This window comes from Dunckerocampus dactyliophorus, chromosome 3 (assembly GCF_027744805.1).
Source record: "Dunckerocampus dactyliophorus isolate RoL2022-P2 chromosome 3, RoL_Ddac_1.1, whole genome shotgun sequence".
In the NCBI taxonomy this organism is placed as follows: domain Eukaryota; kingdom Metazoa; phylum Chordata; class Actinopteri; order Syngnathiformes; family Syngnathidae; genus Dunckerocampus; species Dunckerocampus dactyliophorus.
Window position 1 is genome coordinate 2,629,939 of NC_072821.1, and position 21,175 is coordinate 2,651,113.

General features: G+C 40.4%; 1 protein-coding gene across 3 annotated transcripts in view; it reads right to left on the minus strand.

Moving 5' to 3' along the window:
- Window positions 1-742: 742 nt before the first annotated feature.
- Window positions 743-21,175, minus strand: part of LOC129178532 (granule associated Rac and RHOG effector protein 1-like) — a 37,835-nt gene continuing 17,402 nt past the window's right edge. For all 3 annotated transcript variants that reach the window (XM_054770849.1, XM_054770848.1, XM_054770850.1), the window contains 12 exons: window positions 19,020-19,232; window positions 16,831-16,971; window positions 16,605-16,700; window positions 15,478-15,639; window positions 15,217-15,375; window positions 13,947-14,044; window positions 13,070-13,195; window positions 11,154-12,223; window positions 10,903-11,068; window positions 10,667-10,804; window positions 9,191-9,266; window positions 743-6,985 (listed from right to left, as the gene is read on the minus strand). In XM_054770849.1, the coding sequence (XP_054626824.1) occupies window positions 6,626-6,985; window positions 9,191-9,266; window positions 10,667-10,804; window positions 10,903-11,068; window positions 11,154-12,223; window positions 13,070-13,195; window positions 13,947-14,044; window positions 15,217-15,375; window positions 15,478-15,639; window positions 16,605-16,700; window positions 16,831-16,971; window positions 19,020-19,232 (2,805 nt within the window). In that variant the 3' untranslated portion in view covers window positions 743-6,625. The remainder of the gene's footprint in view (window positions 6,986-9,190; window positions 9,267-10,666; window positions 10,805-10,902; window positions 11,069-11,153; window positions 12,224-13,069; window positions 13,196-13,946; window positions 14,045-15,216; window positions 15,376-15,477; window positions 15,640-16,604; window positions 16,701-16,830; window positions 16,972-19,019; window positions 19,233-21,175) is intronic.

Below are 21,175 nucleotides of genomic sequence, written 5' to 3' on the forward strand. Positions count from 1 at the left end.
AAATTGACAACTTTTCTCGTAAATGTGAGACTAGTCTTGTAAATTTACGACTTTTTCTCAAAAAAGTTGTAAATTTACAACTTTTATTCTTGTAAATGTCATACAAAGCACAATAAGTTCAGTCATTAAAAAAAAAAAACATACTAGACATTTTCAAATTGCTAGTCATTTTTATTCTTTTTTTTTTAGTATTCTTTTTTTTTGCATTGCTGGTACACTTGGGAGATTTTTTTTTTAAGTTGCCAGCTCAAAAGAACAATAAGCAACATAAGCCAAGCAGCCCCCCGCCCCCGCTCACCGTCACGTCATCTATGTTGTTATTTTTTATTTGATTGAATCCTTTGTGTAGAAGCCACTAGTAAGTCAACCATTGGACATGGCTGAGAAAAAGCTAACAGAGTCTGCCATTGGATGTCTTTATAGAAAAAAAAAAAAAGGGAGAGAACACAGAACCTCAAAATGGGAAAGGAAAAAGCAACAAACCCTCTATATATATATATATATATATATATATATATATGTTTGATTGTGCAAAGCACATGAACTATAAAAAGATATATATTTATATGTATATACAGCAAACTGTAAACATGTTTAAGTATGTTAGTTTTTCTGAAAACATGGTGTCGTTGTTATCATAAATACAGGCAACATTGGCATCGGCAAACATCCACAAAACAAACATAAAAGAACATTCCGGGCGTTAAATGGCGCCCATAGAAAGCAAAGAAAGAAAGAAAGGTGTGGAGGGAGGAGGCCCCGCCCTCCTCCTCACTGTTTTATTTCTTTTTTGGTAAAGATGGAGGACAAAATGTGCTTCTTTTTTCACATCAGCGGGAAAATAGCATTTAAAAAAAAAAAACACTCTCTCCCTCTCTGGTTGCAGGAGAACATACAGTCATGGTAAATAGAAAAATAAGTAATACTGTCAATACTTGGACCGGAAAAACAACGTCACACGTCAAGAAGAAGAAGAAGAGTTGGTGTCAAAGCGCTAATTTCATCCTCAAACAGAAACCTCCTCAGCGCCGCGCCGTTCATCTCCTGCTTTGGTTGCAAAAACGCCCGTGGACAAGTGCTATCATCGATACCAACATGGCACATTTGTTGCTGCTTAGGAAGAGGGAAAAAAACATAGTAGTAGTAGTAGTAGTAGTAGTAGTAATAGTAATAGTAGTGTGTGTTCTGTCCTTGAACGTGTGCTGAGCCTGCTCAAAGCCTCTTGGTAAAAAGTGGGTATTTCGTCAATGGCGGTACGTTTTTGGCAGTTACAGCTTACATGCTTCCTTGTCGCCTTTCACGCGGTCTCCAGCTCTTGCCTGAGGGGGGCGCCACCACCCGCCGCAGACAGAGGAACCAACACCATGGCGGCCGCCCGTTTCATCATGGTGGTATTAACGACAGTATGCAGTGGGGGGAGAGATGGGGGGGGTTACCAGGTACGCACGAGTAGGGGGGCCACACTGCGCAGATGTTACAGAAACAAATGAAGTGACTCGATGACATTTTCCACATTTTGTCACAATTGTGCACAATTGTGGTCAAAAAAAAAAAAGGGCGTTTTTTTTTTTTAATGAGAAGTTAGTTTTTTTTCTGGGGGAAACAACGTTGCAATGGTCCACAAATACTTTCCTCATTTTTTAAGATTAACGTTAACACTTCTTTACTCGTATAAAAGTCGCACACATTCGCAAGTCGGAAAATAAAAGTCCAAATGTTGGGGCCACATCGGGGGGAAAAAATAATAATCGCAGATTTCGAGAATAAAGTCGTAAACTTACAAGAATAAAGTCGTAAATTTCCAAGAATAAAGTCGTAAATTTCCGAGAATTAAAGTTGTAGATTTACGAAAAAAACAGATTCACAAGAAAAAAAAGTGTAAATTTACAAGAATAAAGTAGTACATTTACGAGAAAAAAGTACATTTACGGAAAAAAAAGTTGTAGATTTACAAGAAAAAGAAAGTCATACATTTACGGCCAAAGGTTAAGGCCAAAGGTCACATACATCCCCCCTTTTCATAGCCATCTCAGGCAATGCCTGTTACGACATTAAAATATGAGATTTCGAGAATAAAGTCGTAATATTACCTTTGGCCGAGGCCACAGGTCACATAAACCGTCAAATAGCTGTCTTAGGCGATGCCTGTTACGACAGTGTGAGATTTCGAGAATAAATTCGTACAATTAGGGGAATAAAGTGGTAAATTTACGAGAAACAACGGTAGTAGACTTACGAGAAAAAAAGTTGTAATATTTGCCCAAGGTCAAAGGTCACAAGGCCAACGGTCATATAAGCTGTCGTATAGCTGTCTCAGGCAATGCCTGTTACAACAGTCTATTAAAATAAACTCAGATTTCAAGAATAAATTTGTACATTTACGGCAAAGAACCACAATAAAGTCGTACATTTACGAGGAAAAAATTCATTAGGAGAATAAAGTTGTAAGTCAGATTTACGAAGAAAAAAGTTGTAACATTACCTTTGCCCAAGGCCAAAGGTCACATAAGTCCTCCCTTTTCGTAGCTGTCTCAGGCAATGCCTGTTACGACAGAATATTAAACTATTTCGAAAAACTTTAATTTAGGACTTTATTATCATAATATTCCAACTAATATAATATTCCCATGTAAATTTACGACTTTAGTCCCGCAAATTGATGACATTTTTTCTCGTAAATTTATGACTTAATTCTCATAATCGCAAATTTACGACTTTTTTCTCGGAAATTCTCAAAATCTCTTATGTGGCCCTAATACGGTGTTGTATTTTCGTGGTATTACAAGAAGAAGAAAAAAAGTCGGAAAAATGCCAGCAGGTTTGTTTTTCCAGGAAAAAAGTCAGATTATTGCAAGAACAAAATTGTATTTGTACAAGAAAAGTGTCGTGATTTTATGAGAAAAAAATGTATGTACGTATACAATATCGCACAGATACAGTTGCATTTTTACGAGAAAAGTGTTGTAATTATTATGAGAGTAACGCTAACATTAACACTTTTTCACTAGTATAAAAGTCGCACACTTTCGGAAGTTGGTTTGACAAAAGTCAAAATGTCACCGTTATTTTTGTGATATTACAAGACAAAAAGTCTTAACAATCCCGACAGTTTCTTTTTCCAGGAAAAAAAAGTCACACTACTGCAAGAGCAAAATTGTATTTGTACAAGAAAAGTGGCGTAATATTATGAGTAAAAAAATTACGTTACCAGAATTAAGTCAGAATAATTGAACGACAAAAGCGTCACGAGATTACCAAATTAACACCAACATTACTGTTTTACTAGCGTGAAAGTCGCACATGTTATAAAGTCGTAGTGTCATACTATTACGAGAGTAACGCTAACATTCACACTTTTATACTAGTATAAAAGTCGCACACATTCGGAAGTCAGAAAACAAGTCATTTTTGCGATACTGCAAGAAAAAAAATTCCCAACAGGGTTTTTTTTCCAGGAAAAAAGTATCGTAGTATTATGAGAACATTTTTTTTGTGATGTTACGAGAATAAAGTCAAGACTTTTACAGGCAGATTTCTTTCATGACAAAGTTGTAATGGTACGCAAGAAATTTGGAAAAAATAAGAAATAAATTCATCAAATTCATCAATATCGCACGGATTTTTCCGTTGTATTTTTACTCGAGTGTCATAATATTCTGAAATTAACGCCGACATTGCCACTTTAGTCGCCAACGTCGGAAAAGTTGGAAAAAAACTGAAAATGACAAGATCGTAGTCATATTGCAAAAAAAGCTAACGATCCCCCCCCCCCAGGAAAAACCATCAAGATTACTGAAAAGTGTCATAATATTACAAGAAAAAAGCTGTGATGTTACCACAATGAAGTCTTCATATTTTTTGGACTAAAGTTTCAGGACAAGCCGAAGCGCCAACATTACTACTTTTTTACTTGCATAAAAGTCAGAAAAATACCAGAAAGTCTTTTTTTTCCCAGGAAAAATTCCATTTGCAAGAACAAAATTGTATTTTTACAAGAATAAAGTTGTATTTTTACGAGAAAAGTGTCATAACATTATTAAGTAACGCTCGCATTTACACTTTCTTACTAGTCTAAAAGTCGCAAACATTCTAACGTTGGAAAGTAAGTCGAACCGTCACGGTCATATTAATATTGCAAGAAAAACAGCAGGGCATCAAGTTACAATAGCAATAGTTTAGTTTGCTTTTTTTGAGAAGTTTTATTTTCCTTGGGAGGAAAAATTGTCCAAATGTTACAGAAATATCATATTAGCAAAAAAAGTTACCCGAAAAAAGACGCATTTTTTTTTCAGGAAAAGCAAGACAAAATATCGTGAGGATAAAGTTGTATTTTTATGAGAAAAGTGTCCTTATATTATGAGATTTACGCTAATCATACCATTTTTTTTACTAGCATGAACGTTGCAAACTTTATAAAGTCGGGTCTTTTTTATCTTTAAATATTAGGAGAATAAATTTGCAAAAATTCTGAGAATAAAGGCAGAATATTACGAGAATACAGTGGTAATGTTACCGAAATAAATGTGTATTTTTTTCAGGGGAAAAAAAAAAAGTCACATTTTTTTCAAGACAAAACAGACGGAATGTCACAAACGTATGATGAAAATAGATAGAAAATAAATAGAGCAGGGGAAAAAAAATCCAGAAAAAAGCCACTATTTTTTTTCCCAGACAAAAGAGGTCATAATATTACGAGAATAAAGTTGCAAAAGTTCTAACGTTGCTAAGAGAATGAAGCCGTAATTTTGCAGTTGGATGTATTTCAAGAAAAAGTCGAACACTGCCATAAACAAGTGCGAATATTGTGAGAATAAAATTGTAGTTTTACGAGAAAAGCCTCATAACTTTTTTACTCGTACAAACATTGCAAACTTTACAAGAATAAAGCTGGAATATTATGAGGAAGAAATACCTTTGGAAATAAAAGTCAAACTCTTGCAGGAATAATCGTAATATTAAAAGAAAAAAATGCTATCACGAGAATAACATTGTCTTTTTACAAGAAAGGTGTAGAAATGTTACAAGAATAAAGTCGCACAAGTTAAGCGAATAAAGTCGCAATATTACGAGAAAAAAGTTGTGACGTCACGAGAATGAAGTTGAAATTTTACAGCCAGATTTATTTCAAGACAAAGTAGTGATATGTGAGAATAACGCTATGCTTTTCAAGAAAAAGCATCATATTACAGCATCTGACTTTTTTCAAGAAAAATAGGTAATATTACGAGAATAAAGTCGCAATGTTGGGAGACTAAAGCTCATATTGTCAGAAAAAGTGGTGAGATTTCATTACAAAACGTGATGCGACTATGTAAGTACGGTATGTTGATGTCAAAGTTGACTATAGAAATGTAAAAAGGTTTTTTTCAAGAAAAAGTTGGAGTGTTACTGGAATGAAGCCAGATTTTATTTGAAAAAAAATATAATTTATGAGAAAAGTTGTATTTTTCAAGTCATAATAGTACATTTGTCAGTTTTTTAAAGTTGCACTTAGCTCTAGAAAAGTCATATTTGTAGGAATTTACAAGAATAAACTTTTTTCAGAAAAAGTCGTAATAAAAAAACTTGTATTTATTCAAGAAAAATATCCCAGAATGAAGTCATATGCGTTATGAAAACGAGTCATGTGATTATATGAACAGTGGGGTTTTTTTTTAAATCGAGATCTTGTGAGAATAAAATGTTATTTCCCCAAGAAAAAAGTTGTAATATTTCAAGAATGAAAATATATCTAAAAAAAATAAATGTCGGAATATTACGAGAATATTATTTTTCCTCGAAGAAAAAAAAAACAACTATATTACAAAGATTAAAGTTTTTTTTCAAGAAAAAAGAACATTTCATTAACACGGTTGTGTGGGGTTTTTCGTCTGGAAAACACAGTATACTACAAGAATAAAGTCATGCTGTTTCAGCCAATATTCAACTCAATATAAAGTCAATATTTCAACAACACGGTTGTGTGGAGGCTTTTTTTGGAAAAAACAGAAACTACAAGATTGAAGTCTCGTTTTTTTTTTTTTAAAGAAAAAAGTCATAACATTTCATTAACACGGATATTGGGGGCTTTTTTGGGGGAAAAAACAGTATACTACAGGAATAAAGTCGTCATGTTGTTTCAAGAAAAAAAAGTCATAATATTTCATTTAACGCGGTTGTGCGGGGACATTTTGGGAAAAAACAGTATACTACAAGTCCTGTTGCTTCAAGAAAAAGTCATTTTATTAACACGGTTGTGTGGGGATTTTTTTTTTGAAAAAACAGTATACTACAAGAATAACGTCATCCTTTTTCAAGAAAGAAGTCATAATATTTCATTAACAGTTGTGTGCGAGGGTTTTTTGTGAAAAACAGTATACTACAAAAATAAAGTCATGTTTTGTCAAGAAAAAATATGGAATATTATGAGAATAGATTATATTTCTTGAGAAAAATACAGAATATTGCAAGATAAAGTGTATATTTTTGAAGTTTCAATCACGTGGAAGTGTTCCTACTGTATTTCATTGTATACTATCACTTGATTCTGGCAGTAGTATTGTTAAAGTCGTCAGTGTGGCCCTCATAGTCGTGTGTACTGTTGTGTACAAATACTTTCCATGTGTTGAACCAAAGTGTTTACTTGTCAGTACTGGTGCAGGAAGGAGGGCCTATGCTCGTGTTTTAAGTGGAACGACTTGAAGCCCTTGCTCATGGCTTTCAGCTGCTGCTGCTGTTGTTGCGTCTGCTGTTGCTGCGTCTGCTGCTGCTGCTGCTGCTGCTGGGTGAAGGGGAAGGGTGAGGAGATGGCGACCGCGGGCGAGCACTCGCTGGCCGCCGACCATACGGGCGACTGGAGCATCTGCATGGAGTCGCTCCACTGCGACGACGGCGGCAGGAGGTTCATCTGGTACAAGGAAGAGCTGGGATTGGCCGCCGCCGTCAAGCCGCTGTGGGCCGAGTGCTGCCACGGCGCTTTGGGAGGCCACGTTTTTGTTTTGCTGTCCTGTGGAGCATTTTTTACAGGGAGGGAAAAATCACTGGTGACTGACTGACTGGTAGATCTTTTTTTTTTTTTTTTTTATTGCTTTTGGCTTATTTTTATGCTTGTGTGACAATTATTAAGAATGTTCGTGAGCTTGCGTGGGAAAAAAAAATCATATTACAATCAAGTCAAGATTTGCCTGGTTGCAATATTATTAGAATTATTATATTATTATTATAATAGAGGGTTTTTTTTCAGGAAAAAAGTTATATTTTTTTTAAAACAAAAAAGTTGTGTTTTTTTTTTCAAGAAATAAAAAATTCATAATATTCTGAAAACAAATCCATGTTTTACAAAAATGTTACAAGAATAAAGTAGATTTAAAAAAAGTAACATTACATTAATAAAGTCCTCTTTTTTTTCAAGAAAAAACAGTCTTAGGAGGACTGAATTAAAAAAAAAAAAAAAGAAAAATGCCATACTCTGAAAATAAAGATACGTTTTCCAGCCAATCATGAGCTATGATAAACTCATGACGTGTTTGCCAACCCATTGGAAATTGCACAAAGTCATTACTCAATATAACAGTCTGACTCACGGTATCATTTTACAAACAACATTAAAGTCATCACACAGCAACTAACACTCAAAAGTTATATCTCAGAAATGTAGAAACATGTACCAATACAAGTTTAATTTGGGGAAAAAAAACATTTTAAAGTGTTCCCATAATGCATTTTGGTTGAGAAAACCATTTCATTGGAGCAGCACAGAAAACGGCGCTGCAATGCTGCTTCTGTCCACCAGAGGAAAACAGTACAAAGCAAAAAGAGGGAAACCGACGTCATTGCAGCACCCCAATGAATGTGTTGCTAAAACGCAACGCCTTATGGGAAAACTTTAAAATGTTTTGTTTTTTTTAATTTGAAATATGAGTGAAATATGCGTGGGTCACTTAATTTCTTGTGTCCAATCTCATAAGTGGATCATTAAAATTCAAACAAAATTTGAATTTTGAGAGTGTTTTAACAAGAGAGAAATGTGATCAAATGTTAATGCCTGTCTGAGAAAACTGAACGACTTCTACCCAAGTGAGTCAGAGCTTTTCTTCCTGTCAAACCCACCAGTCATCTTTTTTTGCTGAAAAAACAAGTCTTGAAAAAGGGTTCAGGTCAGTACAGTACCCCATACAACGCTTGTCATTGTTATATATCTATTATTGTTGACAGTTGAGAATTTGAAAGTGTTACTTCAAACGTGGCCTTGTACAGGTAAAAAAGGTTGGACAAAGGAACAGATTATTTCTAGGTCCATCATTTCCTAATGTAGCAACAATGTGTAAAGGAGGCAGTGAATACTTAAGTAAATAAACTGCATGTTCAAGCCACAAAGGGTGTTTTCACACTTGGTCACTTTCAGTTGCGTGATGAGTCAGCATTTTTCACACATAGGCGAGAAACACTCCAAACTTACTAAGACAGCAATGAGGGGAAAAAAACAGCTAAAAAACAAAGTTGTGCTTCAATATCCCTAACTAACTGAATACCAAAGACGTATTTATACGATTTTATAAACCCGAACACCTGATCCCAAAGAAGTATTTATACGTCTGACGTTTTTTTGCGCCAGAGGCATAAAGAGGTGATGATGCAATTGCACAATTAAAGGTGTCACTCTTAAGAGCAGTGAAGCACATGGAGGAGTGCAGCGTGCTGAAGGTTACGCAATGTAGGGAAATTTTAACGCGTGCACACACACAGTTTAGTTCCAAATGTGAAAAATGTACATAGTTCATGCTTTTATATTTGTAAATAAATTGTTATTTTGATGTAGAACAACCCTTTTTTAGTATTGTTTATGTTTTAGTATAGTTGTTTAGATATTTGAGCTGTCAAAAAGCAAAAAAATGTTTGTGTCAAAGTGAAAGTTATGCTTGAAATGTATCTTTTCACAAAAAGCTTGTCAGGAACTAATATTTTCCTGAAACTTAACTATGTCCTACTGCTGATTACTAAAGAACAGAAAAAGGTAGAAACAAACTTTTTTTCCTGATGAAAAATGGGAGTCTAATGTTTCCTTTGGTACGTTCCAAGTTTATAAAGCCATACAACACAATATTCTGTAAGCCTTGAGAGATCAGTCAAAATCGTCTAAAATGGCCGCTACTGGGATTGAATGAGTTAATTATGTAAAAGGGAGTGTCAGTCAACAAAAGGCGGAGCTTACCTGGCTGTCGTCGGTCATGTGATGGAGCGGCGGCGAGGGCAGGGTGCATGCTTCTGGCTCACCACAGCTGTGTTTCCTGCAGACAACATGAACTTTAAGCGGCGGTGTTTGGGTGTAAACATACAACAATATTCCATAACTTGAACCTCGGAGGTTATGTTTCTATTTCTATTATTTGTTTATTTGTGCGCAACTTACTGTCTACAGTTTTTCATGTGTACTGCCTGCGCATGAACTTTCTGTAAAATAAATAAAAAATCCCTCCTGCAACAGGTAACCGAGAAATGTATATTTTTTGTCAAAATATGAGAAAAAACTAATATTATGAGAAAAAAGTTTTAATGTTACCAGAATGAAGACAATTTGATATCTTTTAAAAGTATTGAGTAAAAAAAAAAAAAAAAAAAAAAAAGTCATACTTTTTACATTGCAGTCATCCTAATATTACAGTTACATCAGACAAAAATTGTCTTACAAGAAGTAAGTCAAACACAACAGCAATGGCGGCATCTCCAATATACAGTCTTACCTTTTGGTTGTGGTCTGATGCATTGTGAGGCTAAGCGTCAATACACCAGCAACGTAATTCCATCGGCGTAACAATGTTAATAATAATAATAATAATAATGTCGCTGTAGCTTGGTTAATATGTGCATCACATTTTTTTGTAAATGGTGCACTGTTGGTGCTTTTGGAGACTTTTTCGGACGACTTTATAGGTGATTAAGTAAGTCCCATATGTGCAGTAATTTGTTTTCTCTTTATCTGTCCTTATATCTTTGGAACACACAGAAAAGAGAAAGCCACACGTGTTCATGTCTCACATAAGGATTGTGGATGATGGGCAAAATTCCAAAGAAAGTGCAGTTTTCCTTTAAGCGTTTTGTTCTCAAAACCATGCGTTCAAAAGAGTAATACGTTTGCATCACAAAACCCTTGCCCACAAAGTCAGACCTCTCAATCGCTCGGCATTATTTTCTCTCCGTTCGTATCACTGCACACTTCCACTTGTCCATTGCTGTGTATGTGTTCCAGCGTTTACGTGTGCGGACCAAGAAGTCCGCTATGATGCATCCAACCTCATCTCGGACCTTGGACAACCTCGGAGAACATGCCAACTCCACGCAGAGATGCCCAAAAATCTCCTGACTGTGTGGCCAACATGCTAACCGTGCATTCTCCATTCTCGTCTTCAGTCACAGTAAGACACGGAGCATGTGCAACAATCCTTTCGCCGTTTTAGGTTGCTGGTCTTGCAATACCCGGTGCATGTCTCTACAATCGATTAACCTAAGGATTTATGGCTGATTCTTATTGATCCAGAAGGCTACTACCGATGCAGCCGCATCTCTTGCTTGTTAGCAGCGAAGTGAGAACTATACGTGAACAAATAAAACAGTTACGTACTTTTTATTGAGAGAATATAATGGGCCGACATTAAGAAAGTTGTCTTTTTCTTTCTTTTTTTAAATCTACCTTCGTTGCTTCACTGCCGCCACGAGGTCCGGCCCAGAGAACATGGAGAAGAGACTGTCTCCATTTGCGGAGGACGTCTCATCGCTGGAGCTGGCAGAGTCTCCCTGATTGGCCGACCAGCTGCTGTTCACAGCCTCGCTGAGCAGACGCAAACAACAACAACGGGTTATGTTGACTGGAAAAGAAGCTGACCTTTAAGGTGTTCTTAGATGATGTTACAAAAAAATGACACCTACCCCTCGCTGTAGTACTCGGGGTGGCCCCAGGTCCTGTGTTGCTCATCCGGCATGGGCCAGTTGCTGCGGGGGTTACTAGGGCGACGGGGATGCTGCACCTGGCGCTTTTGTTGCATGGCCTGGCTGACCCCAGCGACATAGCGGGCGAACTCCGGGTCAGAGCCCACTGTCGAAGAAGTTGTGACTTTCAGAGATGTTTTGGACAGACTACATCAGCCGCAGCAAAAAAACTGCAATGAACTTGGCATTACCTGCGGGGTCAAAGGGCAGCGTGTCCCCCAGGACGCCAAACACGCCATCACTCTGCTCTCTGTTGGGCCATGTGTTGTTGCGCGGCCCCTGAGGTTTCTGGCCCAGCACCTCGGACATGACGCTGTCCATGTATGTGCTCACCAGGCCCAGACTGTACAAGTCTGAGCTCAGGTCTGGCAGCCCCGGGGAGCCTCCCCATTGGCCGATGGGACCCAGGGGTGACAATCCCCCCGGGGGGGCTTGCTGGCTAGATGTGCTGAGCCACTTGCTGGGCACTCTCTGCTGGGGTAGGACCTGTTGGGGTGTCTGTTGGGGAGGCAGCTGAGGAGGTGGTGGCTGCTGCTGCTGGCCGATGGGCTGCAGGAGGTGCTGGTAGTACTGGAGGGCCTGGGGGGAGGGCTGCTGGGGTGCAGGCGGGGGCGGCTGCTGTTGCGATGTTGCATTTGGCTGTTGCTTCTGCACCAATGTAGGAGCCTGCGCCTGGGGCTGGGGCAGGGTCTGGCTCAGGGGAGGCAGGGCGCTGTGAGAGATACCCGGGGATGTCGGTGACGGTCCAGGTGGGGGTTTTAGCTCGGCTGGGTTTGCGGACGCCACAGAGTTCCTCCTCTTGACGAGGGGGGAGGCCTGCTGGGATTTGCCCATGTTGAATCCTGAGAGAAAGTCGATGACGTCCTGCATCTCTTGGTCGGTCGGGAGGTTCATGCCCTGGTCATCACAGCCTAGACCGTTAGCCAGCTGGTTCTGCTGGCTGGGGTCGGGGGCGCAGGAGAGACCGCCCATCTGCAGGATGCTGTGCAGCCTCCCCTCGCTGCGGCCCAAACTCTTGGCCTTGTCCTCGGACCCGCCGCTGCTCAGCATGCTGCGGGAGGGGGTGCTGGGAATGGAGTAACTGCCCCCGCTGTTGGAGCTAGATGACGCCTTCTTGGTGAACTTGGACGTGAGCTTGGAGATGGTTTTGGGCAGGCCGCTGGAGGCCTTGGAGCTGGCGCCTGGCGGTAGATCCACATGGCTGCCAAAGTCCGGGCTCTCCCGCTGTAGTTGAATCTGAATAGTCGGCAAAGATTGTTCCCTTTGGAAAGAAGACAAAGTCATTTATTATTATTGTCTTCTTTTCATTCAATTTAGAAGGTGGCAACCAGCGTATAATGTGTATCGCTGCCACCTACAGGACAGGAGTGGTGCACTAATTAAACAGTAAAGTATAAGGAGTGGAGTGTGAACCACTTGCGAACCCAATGCATTTCTATGTAAATGCTATTTTCTTCCTTCATTAGTTTGGCGACCTGTCTGTCGTGTGCTTTATCACCATCTAGAGGAGCAACTTACAAGGGCAGTTGACTCGTGGCAGGTCAAAAAACACTGGCATTAACTGTCTGGCTGTAGGAAACCTCCTAGCTTTTTTTATGCGCGGTCAGCACTAACAGCCTGTCTACTTCGTCTACCTCGACATGCGCTTTAAATATTGGTTGCGCTGCTCAGCTGTCTGTGTGAAACCCTTGCGTGTTACATTCGCCGCCATAGTATACGATGAACTCATCCCCGCTATTCATGCGGGCTGAGGAGTATGCTCCTTATCGCTATTACAACATTGGTTCTGTTGCTGCTGTATTGTGCTATATACCAAGAGAATTATGTTTTCCTTTTCCGCTTTCTCATGCACTCCAAATCATTATTAACATTGAAAAATGAAGCTGCTATATGATTCAAATCAAATTACAAAAAAAAACTGCCTCCCTCTATTTATCGGCCTCTTCCATTTAACATCCCGTCTTCTTTGCCGTTGTTCTTTTTTGTTGTTGAAAGAAACAGCAATGTTTCATAATGAAGTAAATGACGCACAAATGTAAATGGCAAAATTAAAGAAACAATAACAACAATAAAATAATAATAATATGAAAATAATAATATGACTCACTTCCTCTCCTTCCATCTATTGATGTCAAACACTGCAGTGTAGAGCACATCAACTAGGCCCAGCATCTTCTCTGGATCAAGGCTACGCTGGAGCAAAGACATTGTTGCTGGGTCCTCCTTCAGACACCTGGATGGACACACACACATTATTGTATTAGTGCTCTTTGAGCTGCAACCGGTTCTATGTGTTTACTCGCACCAAGCCTCTTAAGTCGTGTCAGATGAGATTTTGTATCTTTTGTACACGGGATAATGGCTTGCTTGTACAAGGTCAACAAGTACAAAGGCTTGTGCGCGGCGTCTCCGCGCGAAAAGCTTTGACAGTCGAGCTCCCGTCGAGAGGATCCGTGGATGATCTCTATCTTTTAATACAGACGCTCGGGAGAAGAAGGCTGAGAAGTGTCAGCAGACCCTTATAGCGTGATGGTAAAACTGCGCACAGCAGTGAACTCTAACACTAAACAACCTCCAGTTACCTTGCAAACCCGCAAATCCTGCTTGGCGGTGCAGGCCTATACAAACAGACAGCTGACACGTGATATTCAAAAATGAAGGAAAAAAAAAAAGAAAGACCTCCTCGAGCTCAGACTGGTTTTATGCATTGGCTGCCTCTATTCATCTCAGCTGTCCAGGCATTGAAAACAAACACACCCCTCCTCTAGTTCAAATTGTACTCCTATTAATCAGATGGTTCATCATGTGTTTGGACTAAACCCGAGCCTCCGGACACAAAATGAAGATCCTGAATGTCACATCCTGCTTTTTTAGTGTACACGGAAACCATCAGTCAACTACATGCTGTCACTTTGTTGACTTTTGTCCCTTTGCTTCCGCAAACTCTCACACACTCATGCATTCAACTTGAACTCAACACTCACCACGTGGAGGGGACCTGGACCACCAGCCTGGATCCTTCTAGGGTGATCTGAGGAGCATAGGACTCCTTGTTCTCTATCTGAGCTGTATCAACCACCACCTGTGAAGACACTCACAAATCAGTAAGTGTTAGGTTGTAAATGTGTTAGGAGACAAAGGTATCGAAAAGTGAACAGTAAGTAATGTAATTTTTATTATTTATGCATTTTTATTCAAGAAGTTTTTTAAGTGAATATAACAAATCTGAGTTTTATGCCGGTGTCTGCCAATACAATAATCATAATGTCACAGCAAGAAAGAGGTGCGCAGCAGGGGGTGGTGGGTGGGGGGTGAGGGAGGACAAAATCTCCAAATGAGCCGGCGACAACGAACAAGTTCTTTGAAAGAGGCCTTGGCTCCTCCGGAACCTTCACAGCTGGGTCGAAAAGTGGGAGGGAATGTGGGAGGAGTCTCTGCAGGAAGTTACCCCATTGTTTTTGTGAGGTTGGGGGGAGCAGGTGTAGCCACGGAAACCACAGGATCCCTCTTATGAGGATTTAATGCTGACACACAGATTAGTGAGGACCGGAAGAAAAAGGGGAACACCACTAAGGGATTCTTCCAGGAACTCCAAACAAATAGAACTGTTTTTCTAGGAAGGTGGTGATGTGTGACTGCATCATGACAGAGAGTCGTGTGTGTGTGTGTCTATTCTCATGTATTTAAAAGGTTCTGTGGTGTAGATAAGGAGCGACACGGCCCATCCATCATCATCAGATTGTTTTATAACAAGCTGGCATGGGAACACTCCCCAAAGTGAATTCAAACAGACACATCAGACCACACAGACGAAATAAACACTGCAGCATAAACACACTGGTGTTACTCTGCTAACATTCGCCTTTTTTTGGGGGGCTGAAGAAGCCCGCCCAGGCGAGCCCATCCTTCATCCAGATGTAGAGGGAACGTGTCTCTTTTGTGTCTCTGCGGTGTTGAGTTACACCTCCTGGATGCCCCCAGGCAAACTAGGTTTTTCACACGTAAAGCTTTTTCCTATCAATGGCCACAGTGCACTTTCAAATGTATGCACTTTTTTCATTGTAGTTGTGGGTTTCGTCGCAAGTTTTGCACCATACATTCACAGATGTTTTAGGTTGACCTTTGAGTTTCGACCACTGAACTGCTCGGGTTCTGAGGGCACCCTGTAGAACATAGGGATGCCAGAACCATAAAGGTGTGAAAACAGGGTGGCTCTCGTGGTTTCTGGTGTAAACGACATCATTGTGTACTCACCAGCCCAGCCTGAGCAAAGAGCAGCTGGACGGCCGTCTTGCAGGCCCCTCTCCAGCTGGATGGACACACTTGGTTGAGCACCTCTGTGACGGGGGAGTCGTCTCTGGGGGACACCCCATTTTGGCCCAGCGCCTCCTTAATGAGCTGCAGCATTGTTTGCTGAGAGGACACAGCAAAGTTTTTGTAATTTGTATGAACAATTTAGAAAATGGATGGATGGGAATTTCAACTTGAACAGGACGATTGGAAAAACGGCCGTACCATTTTCAGTTTGAGGTTCTCGGCCGCTGACTCGTTGAAGGAGACTCCTTTGAGGAAGTGCGAGCCGATCTGCACGGGGATGGTGGGCAGCTCGCACTGGATGGGCTGCGAGGTGGTCTGCATTCTGCCCGCCTGCTGCGCCTCTGCCTCACTGCAGCAGCCCTGCAACAGAAAAAACACACAACATGTTGTGTATTAAAGATGGTAAAACCAACCCAACATAGGTCAATCATGCTAAACTTTGTGTTATAGGGGACACAGCAAATTAGTGTAACCTCTAATAACTAGGGCTGTCAAATGATTAACATTTTGTCAATCAAATTAATCACGGATTTGGAATGAATAAATAATGAATAATCGCCATTAGTAACTATGTCTGAAATATGCCTATTTTTACTCTATTGTATTGAAATTAAGATAAATGACAGGACAGGATTATATACAGTATATATATTTCAAATTTAAATTTAGCTACAATATAGAACACATTTGATAGTAGCGGAAGACTTGAATCCTACTTTAACTGTCATTGTGAGCAATGAGGAGTTGCATTCAAAGACGCCATGTAATTCACGTTTTGAGTGAATTTTCTGGGATTTCCGAGCATAATCACAATAAGTGATAAGAATGTCTACTTATTGTTTTTCTTTGTCTTTCAGTTTATTTAGACCACACATACACACATAATAGAGACGTTGTGATGTTCGGTGTGTCCCTGAATGCCTCTCGCGGTCGTCTAGTGACAATGAGGAAGTGTCGTTCCCATCATGAGCAAGCTAGAGATGTGTTTATGAGTTGGAAATACATATATGGTGTTGGAATTGCACTGCTGTTAATGTGTTCGGGTCTAAATAAAGTTGTAAAAGAGCGTCAGACTCTGGGGGGAGCTATACTGCGCCGCCGTCTGTCGTCATAACAGAGGCGTGGCTTGCCATGAGGCGTATGCATTAATTACGCTAAAAAATACAACGTAATTAATGAAATAAAATAGTTACCGTCCTTAATGTGCTATTTTTGACAGCCCTACTAATAACATAAGTCATTAATAAAGATTTCATTTTTAAAAATATGCAGAGGGCAAAACACTTTGGACACCCCTGATTTAAAGTATCCACTCGATGGCCCACCTGCAAGGCTGCCTCCACGCATTTGGGGTTGAGGTGGAAGCCAGCCTTCAGGGCGTACTCGCTGTGGCCCAGACTCTCCAGCGCTGCTTTGTACGCCTGAGGGACAGAGGGACAAATCAATACAACGACTGAAAAATAGCGGCTGAATACTGGCACGATATACTGGCTTGCGCAAGACACCCAACACCTCGTTGATGCTCACCAGGTACAATAAATTGGTGATTACCTGTAAAGCGTTGTCTGTCTTCATGCTGAGCTCCTTCAGCTGGTGTTCTGGGATGTTGGTGTTGTGGGAGCAGAAGAGCTGCTGAACCTGGAGGCCTGCCAGGCAGCCGTCACGACCCCTCTCTCTCAGTCTTGACGTGGCCTGGGGAGCATTGGCAATATTTGCAATGAATACAGCAACGTAAAAGTAAAGAGACACTTCATGTTATTCAATGAGAAGGTGTGTCCAAAATTTTGACTACCATACATCAACTATTTGTAGCTCTGAGATTTGTTTACAAAAGGTTCTCAGATTTTTTTTTGTATAAAATACATTCTCAGAATCAAGAGCTGTTTTAGATGCTGAAACATGAGAGTGGAGTCCTGGCCATGTCTCTCCATATAACCCACCCCCCACCCCCCAGGCCGAGGCCTGACTCTGTACATACCAGTGTTAACAGTACATACCAGTTAATTCAGTCCTGCGTATGTCGACAACCTTTCTTTTTACAAAAAAAGTGACTGCTTAGGTATATCATACCTGGTCATCAAAAAACTTGAGACCCAAAGAGGTAATTTCTATGAAAAATGTGCCCATTTATGATGACACGTGTTGTATTGTTAAACTTCCTCATTATCGCTAAGCAACATGAAACGACTACAGCACAAAACTACGGTCTACTTCAGAGGTGCTCATACTCTTTCAGCCTGCGAGCTACTTTTAAAATGACCAATCCCAAAGACCTCTCTCCTACTATAAATATAGAAAATATATATTTACTGTCTTTATAAATAAGAGTACATATGTACATTGTAACATGCAAGTTGGGGCGCATGGTGGCCCAGTGGTTAGCGTGTTGGCCACACAGTCAGGAGATCGGGAAGATCTGGGTTTGACTCTCCATTTGGGCATCTCTGTGTGGAGTTTGCATGTTTGCATGCATCTCCCTGTGTGTGTGCGGCTTAGATAATGGACAGATGGATGGTAACATGCAAGTCGACATGATCTCTCTCTTCCTATAAAACATGTAACATACACATAAAATCTAACCGGTGAACTTTTAAACTACTATAATAAATACTAATGATTATTATTTAATATTTCACATCCACTATTTCAAAGTTTACAAGTAATCAAAATAGTTTATATCATTCACAAATATTTCACATAATTACACATAATTCCTCAATAGTTGTGTACATAAGTAAGAGTAAGTAATATATCAGTCAAAGTAGCTACGTAGCGTTCATACACTTCAATTACACTTCATTACGTCCAGTTAGCATTTGCTATCAAACTTTGCCGATATACAAGAAGTGAAACTGATCGTGCAAAAGGCAATGCAGCCTAAGTGAAGGCAACATATTAAAAGTTTTCAGCAACGGGCACATTTTCCGATTCATCATGAAATAATAGTTTAAGAAAGGGAGAGTAGAAAAACAGGCATTTCCATAGTGGAGTTAATTACGCAAAAGCAAAGCCCTCAAACAATTCCCTTTTTCTCTACTTAACGAGTCGCTACGAGTGACCGGATAACTTTTGTTATAGATACAGGCATCTTACCGCTCAGTTTATCCATAATCGGAAGATGAAAGTTGCATCTCTGTGTAGTTTGAGATATCTGTTCACCATTGGCGGGGGGGAGCAAGAGCAAATCAGGAGGGGTGGCTTAATGTCAGCTGACTGATGTCATATGAGATCTACAAAGTTGATGCGATCGACCGGTAGCTCGTGATCGACGTTGGGCACCCCTGATCTACTTATACAGCATTAAAACGGGCACACATTGACTTTCTGTTCAGTGCAAAGCTTCAAAATAAAAACATTGCAGCATTAACCTGGATTCTACCACAGCAACTAACAAAATGCATTATTTTTGTTAGCAGCTCTGAGATAAGAGCATAAAATATATAAAAACAGAAGAATCTAAATCGCACAAATGGAGGACAATGATGTCAAATATCCTTATTGTCGCCCATTCTGCTGATGTCCCTGGCACAAGTCACAATTTAAATGTCCAAGTCATGGCTACTTTCAGTTTAGGTTACGTCGACTACCACTTATGTCCGCATGAATCTGAGGGGCGTCGACATAAACGAGTTCCGCTGTATACAATCAAGGCATCAAATGGACCAGAGGGCCTAATGAGCATTACAGACAAAGTCACGCCCTTATACGGCCATAGAGGGAGTAAGATATACATGTCATACCTCCGCTGCACCTTTCCACGAGCGTGAGGCTTCCTCCAGCTCCGTCAGTGGCCCCATTTCGGCACTTTGGGAGCGGGCGTTGGCTGAGCGCTCCTGGGCCTGAGCCAGGGCCTCTGCCAAGCAGGACTGGGCCACGGGCTGGACCTTCTGCAGAGTCTGCGACAGAAACTGGAAGTGGACCTGCATCACTGTCAAGAAGCACCGGCCCAGTACCTGGATGGAAGAGCAGCAAATTAGCTTTCAGGTGCTTCTGCCACGCAGGAATATAAGCAGAGTGCCACAAAAACATCAGGAAAAACAACTAATTAGCTATTTTACTAACTCACTCTTTGTGCTTTGATCTAGTCGAATCACTGCGATTGTCAGAGAGGTATTTATTTAACAATGTGTAATCTATGTTGTACAGCATATAAACAATCTGCACATTTGCTGGAGGCAAAATTAAGTAATTTAATGATCCAACACTTTGAAAGCGAGCATTTTAATGGTGCTATTGTGTTTTATTTGTTGAGGACCGTCGCAGATTTAAGCTTTATTTGTTGTACGACAAGCACAAGACTAGAAACAGGACACCCTCCAGTTTCCCACAGCGACAGCTTTTCTTTCTCAGGAAGCTGCTGAAAATATCTGAGGGTAGTAAAAGACAAGAGGCACGCCGACTCATTTTTGGGGCCCACACGTCGCAGCCATGTTCCCTTTACCTAATGATGTGTCCCATGAGGGTGCACAGCAGCGTTTTTGTGTGTCTCACATCGCTCGTGTCATGTAATCCACGAGTATGTGCACGTTCGTCCGTGCACTGCACTGAGAAGTATACTGCATACCATGCTAAACCCAGCGTAGTCACGCTGGTAAAACGTGTTAATTGAGTAAATGCCGCATAAAATATACAACTGGTTTTTGCCTTCACCATTTCCTTTAAACGCAGACACTCCCAATCCTTAGAAAGACAAAATGTAGAATAACTTGCTCCAATAATGCTCCAATTAATGCCTCTATTCAGTTTTGCAGGGCTACAAAAACTCATTAGCTACGGCTGCAGGCAACCTCTTGATGTCTTTTTTAAAACCCCAGGATGGCAGCGGCTGCACCCAAAGTATCTAGAGTGGTCAGCATCCAGAAGCTTCATCTACCTCTACATGTGCTTTAAAATGTTAGTTGTGCCCCGCAGCTGTTGGTGTGAAACGTATGCATATTACATTCGCCGTGCTCATGTTTACGATGAACTGCAGCGCTCTTTATTACGGTCGAGCAGTTTGCTCCTTACCACTATTACAACATTGGTCCTGTTGCTGCTGTGTTGTACAAAACAATGTGTTTTCCTTCTGCGCTCGCATGCACTCCAAATCATTACAATTTAAAGAAGTAGCTTGTTATATGCAGCCTAAGCTTTCAAATTTAGGAAATAACAGCCAATCAAGTTTAGGTAAACAAACTCCTCCACTATTATAATAAGAGCGTTTCAGGTATTTATTCCATTCAACATATTTAGGCAGAAAATGTGAAGGTTTTCAACATCTATACTGCACATCTTGCACCACAATTTGCTGTGCCTTGTTAGGTATTATATCCAAAATATGTTGTTTATATATGTAATGTTTTCCCTATAGCTTGGGAATAAAGTGCATGCCAAGCAGATACGAAACAGATGAGAGGGAAAAAAAGCAAAGCTTGGATTCATTCCACAGTCAGACGAGAGGATGCATATGTCATCATTCTAACAACAGCTTGAGCACACAAGTAGACAGGATGACATGCAAGTGTTACAAAGTAATACGCCGCAACAATGTTGATGGGGAAAAAAAAAACAAAAAAAACATGAGACACAGCTACAGCTCCAGATAATGGAGAACATATGTGATTGGCTGCACACTATCCCTCTGCGAGTCATGGAAAATATGAGGACAAAAAAAAAACTACATAACCAAGGCAGCAACAGGCCTCTTTAGCCCAAATAAGGTGACTCGTGGAGCCATCAACATTTTTATTCTTATGATTTTCTTAAGACACCTGCGGCATTGCTGCTGTGACTCCAGGAATGTCGTGATGCAGATCGAGAGCGCCTTTTATCATTACCAGATGGCCGCTCTCCTGACTCATTGTGACGAAAAGCAGATTGGTTCACTTACATATCATCATTCACAGGACCTTCCTCT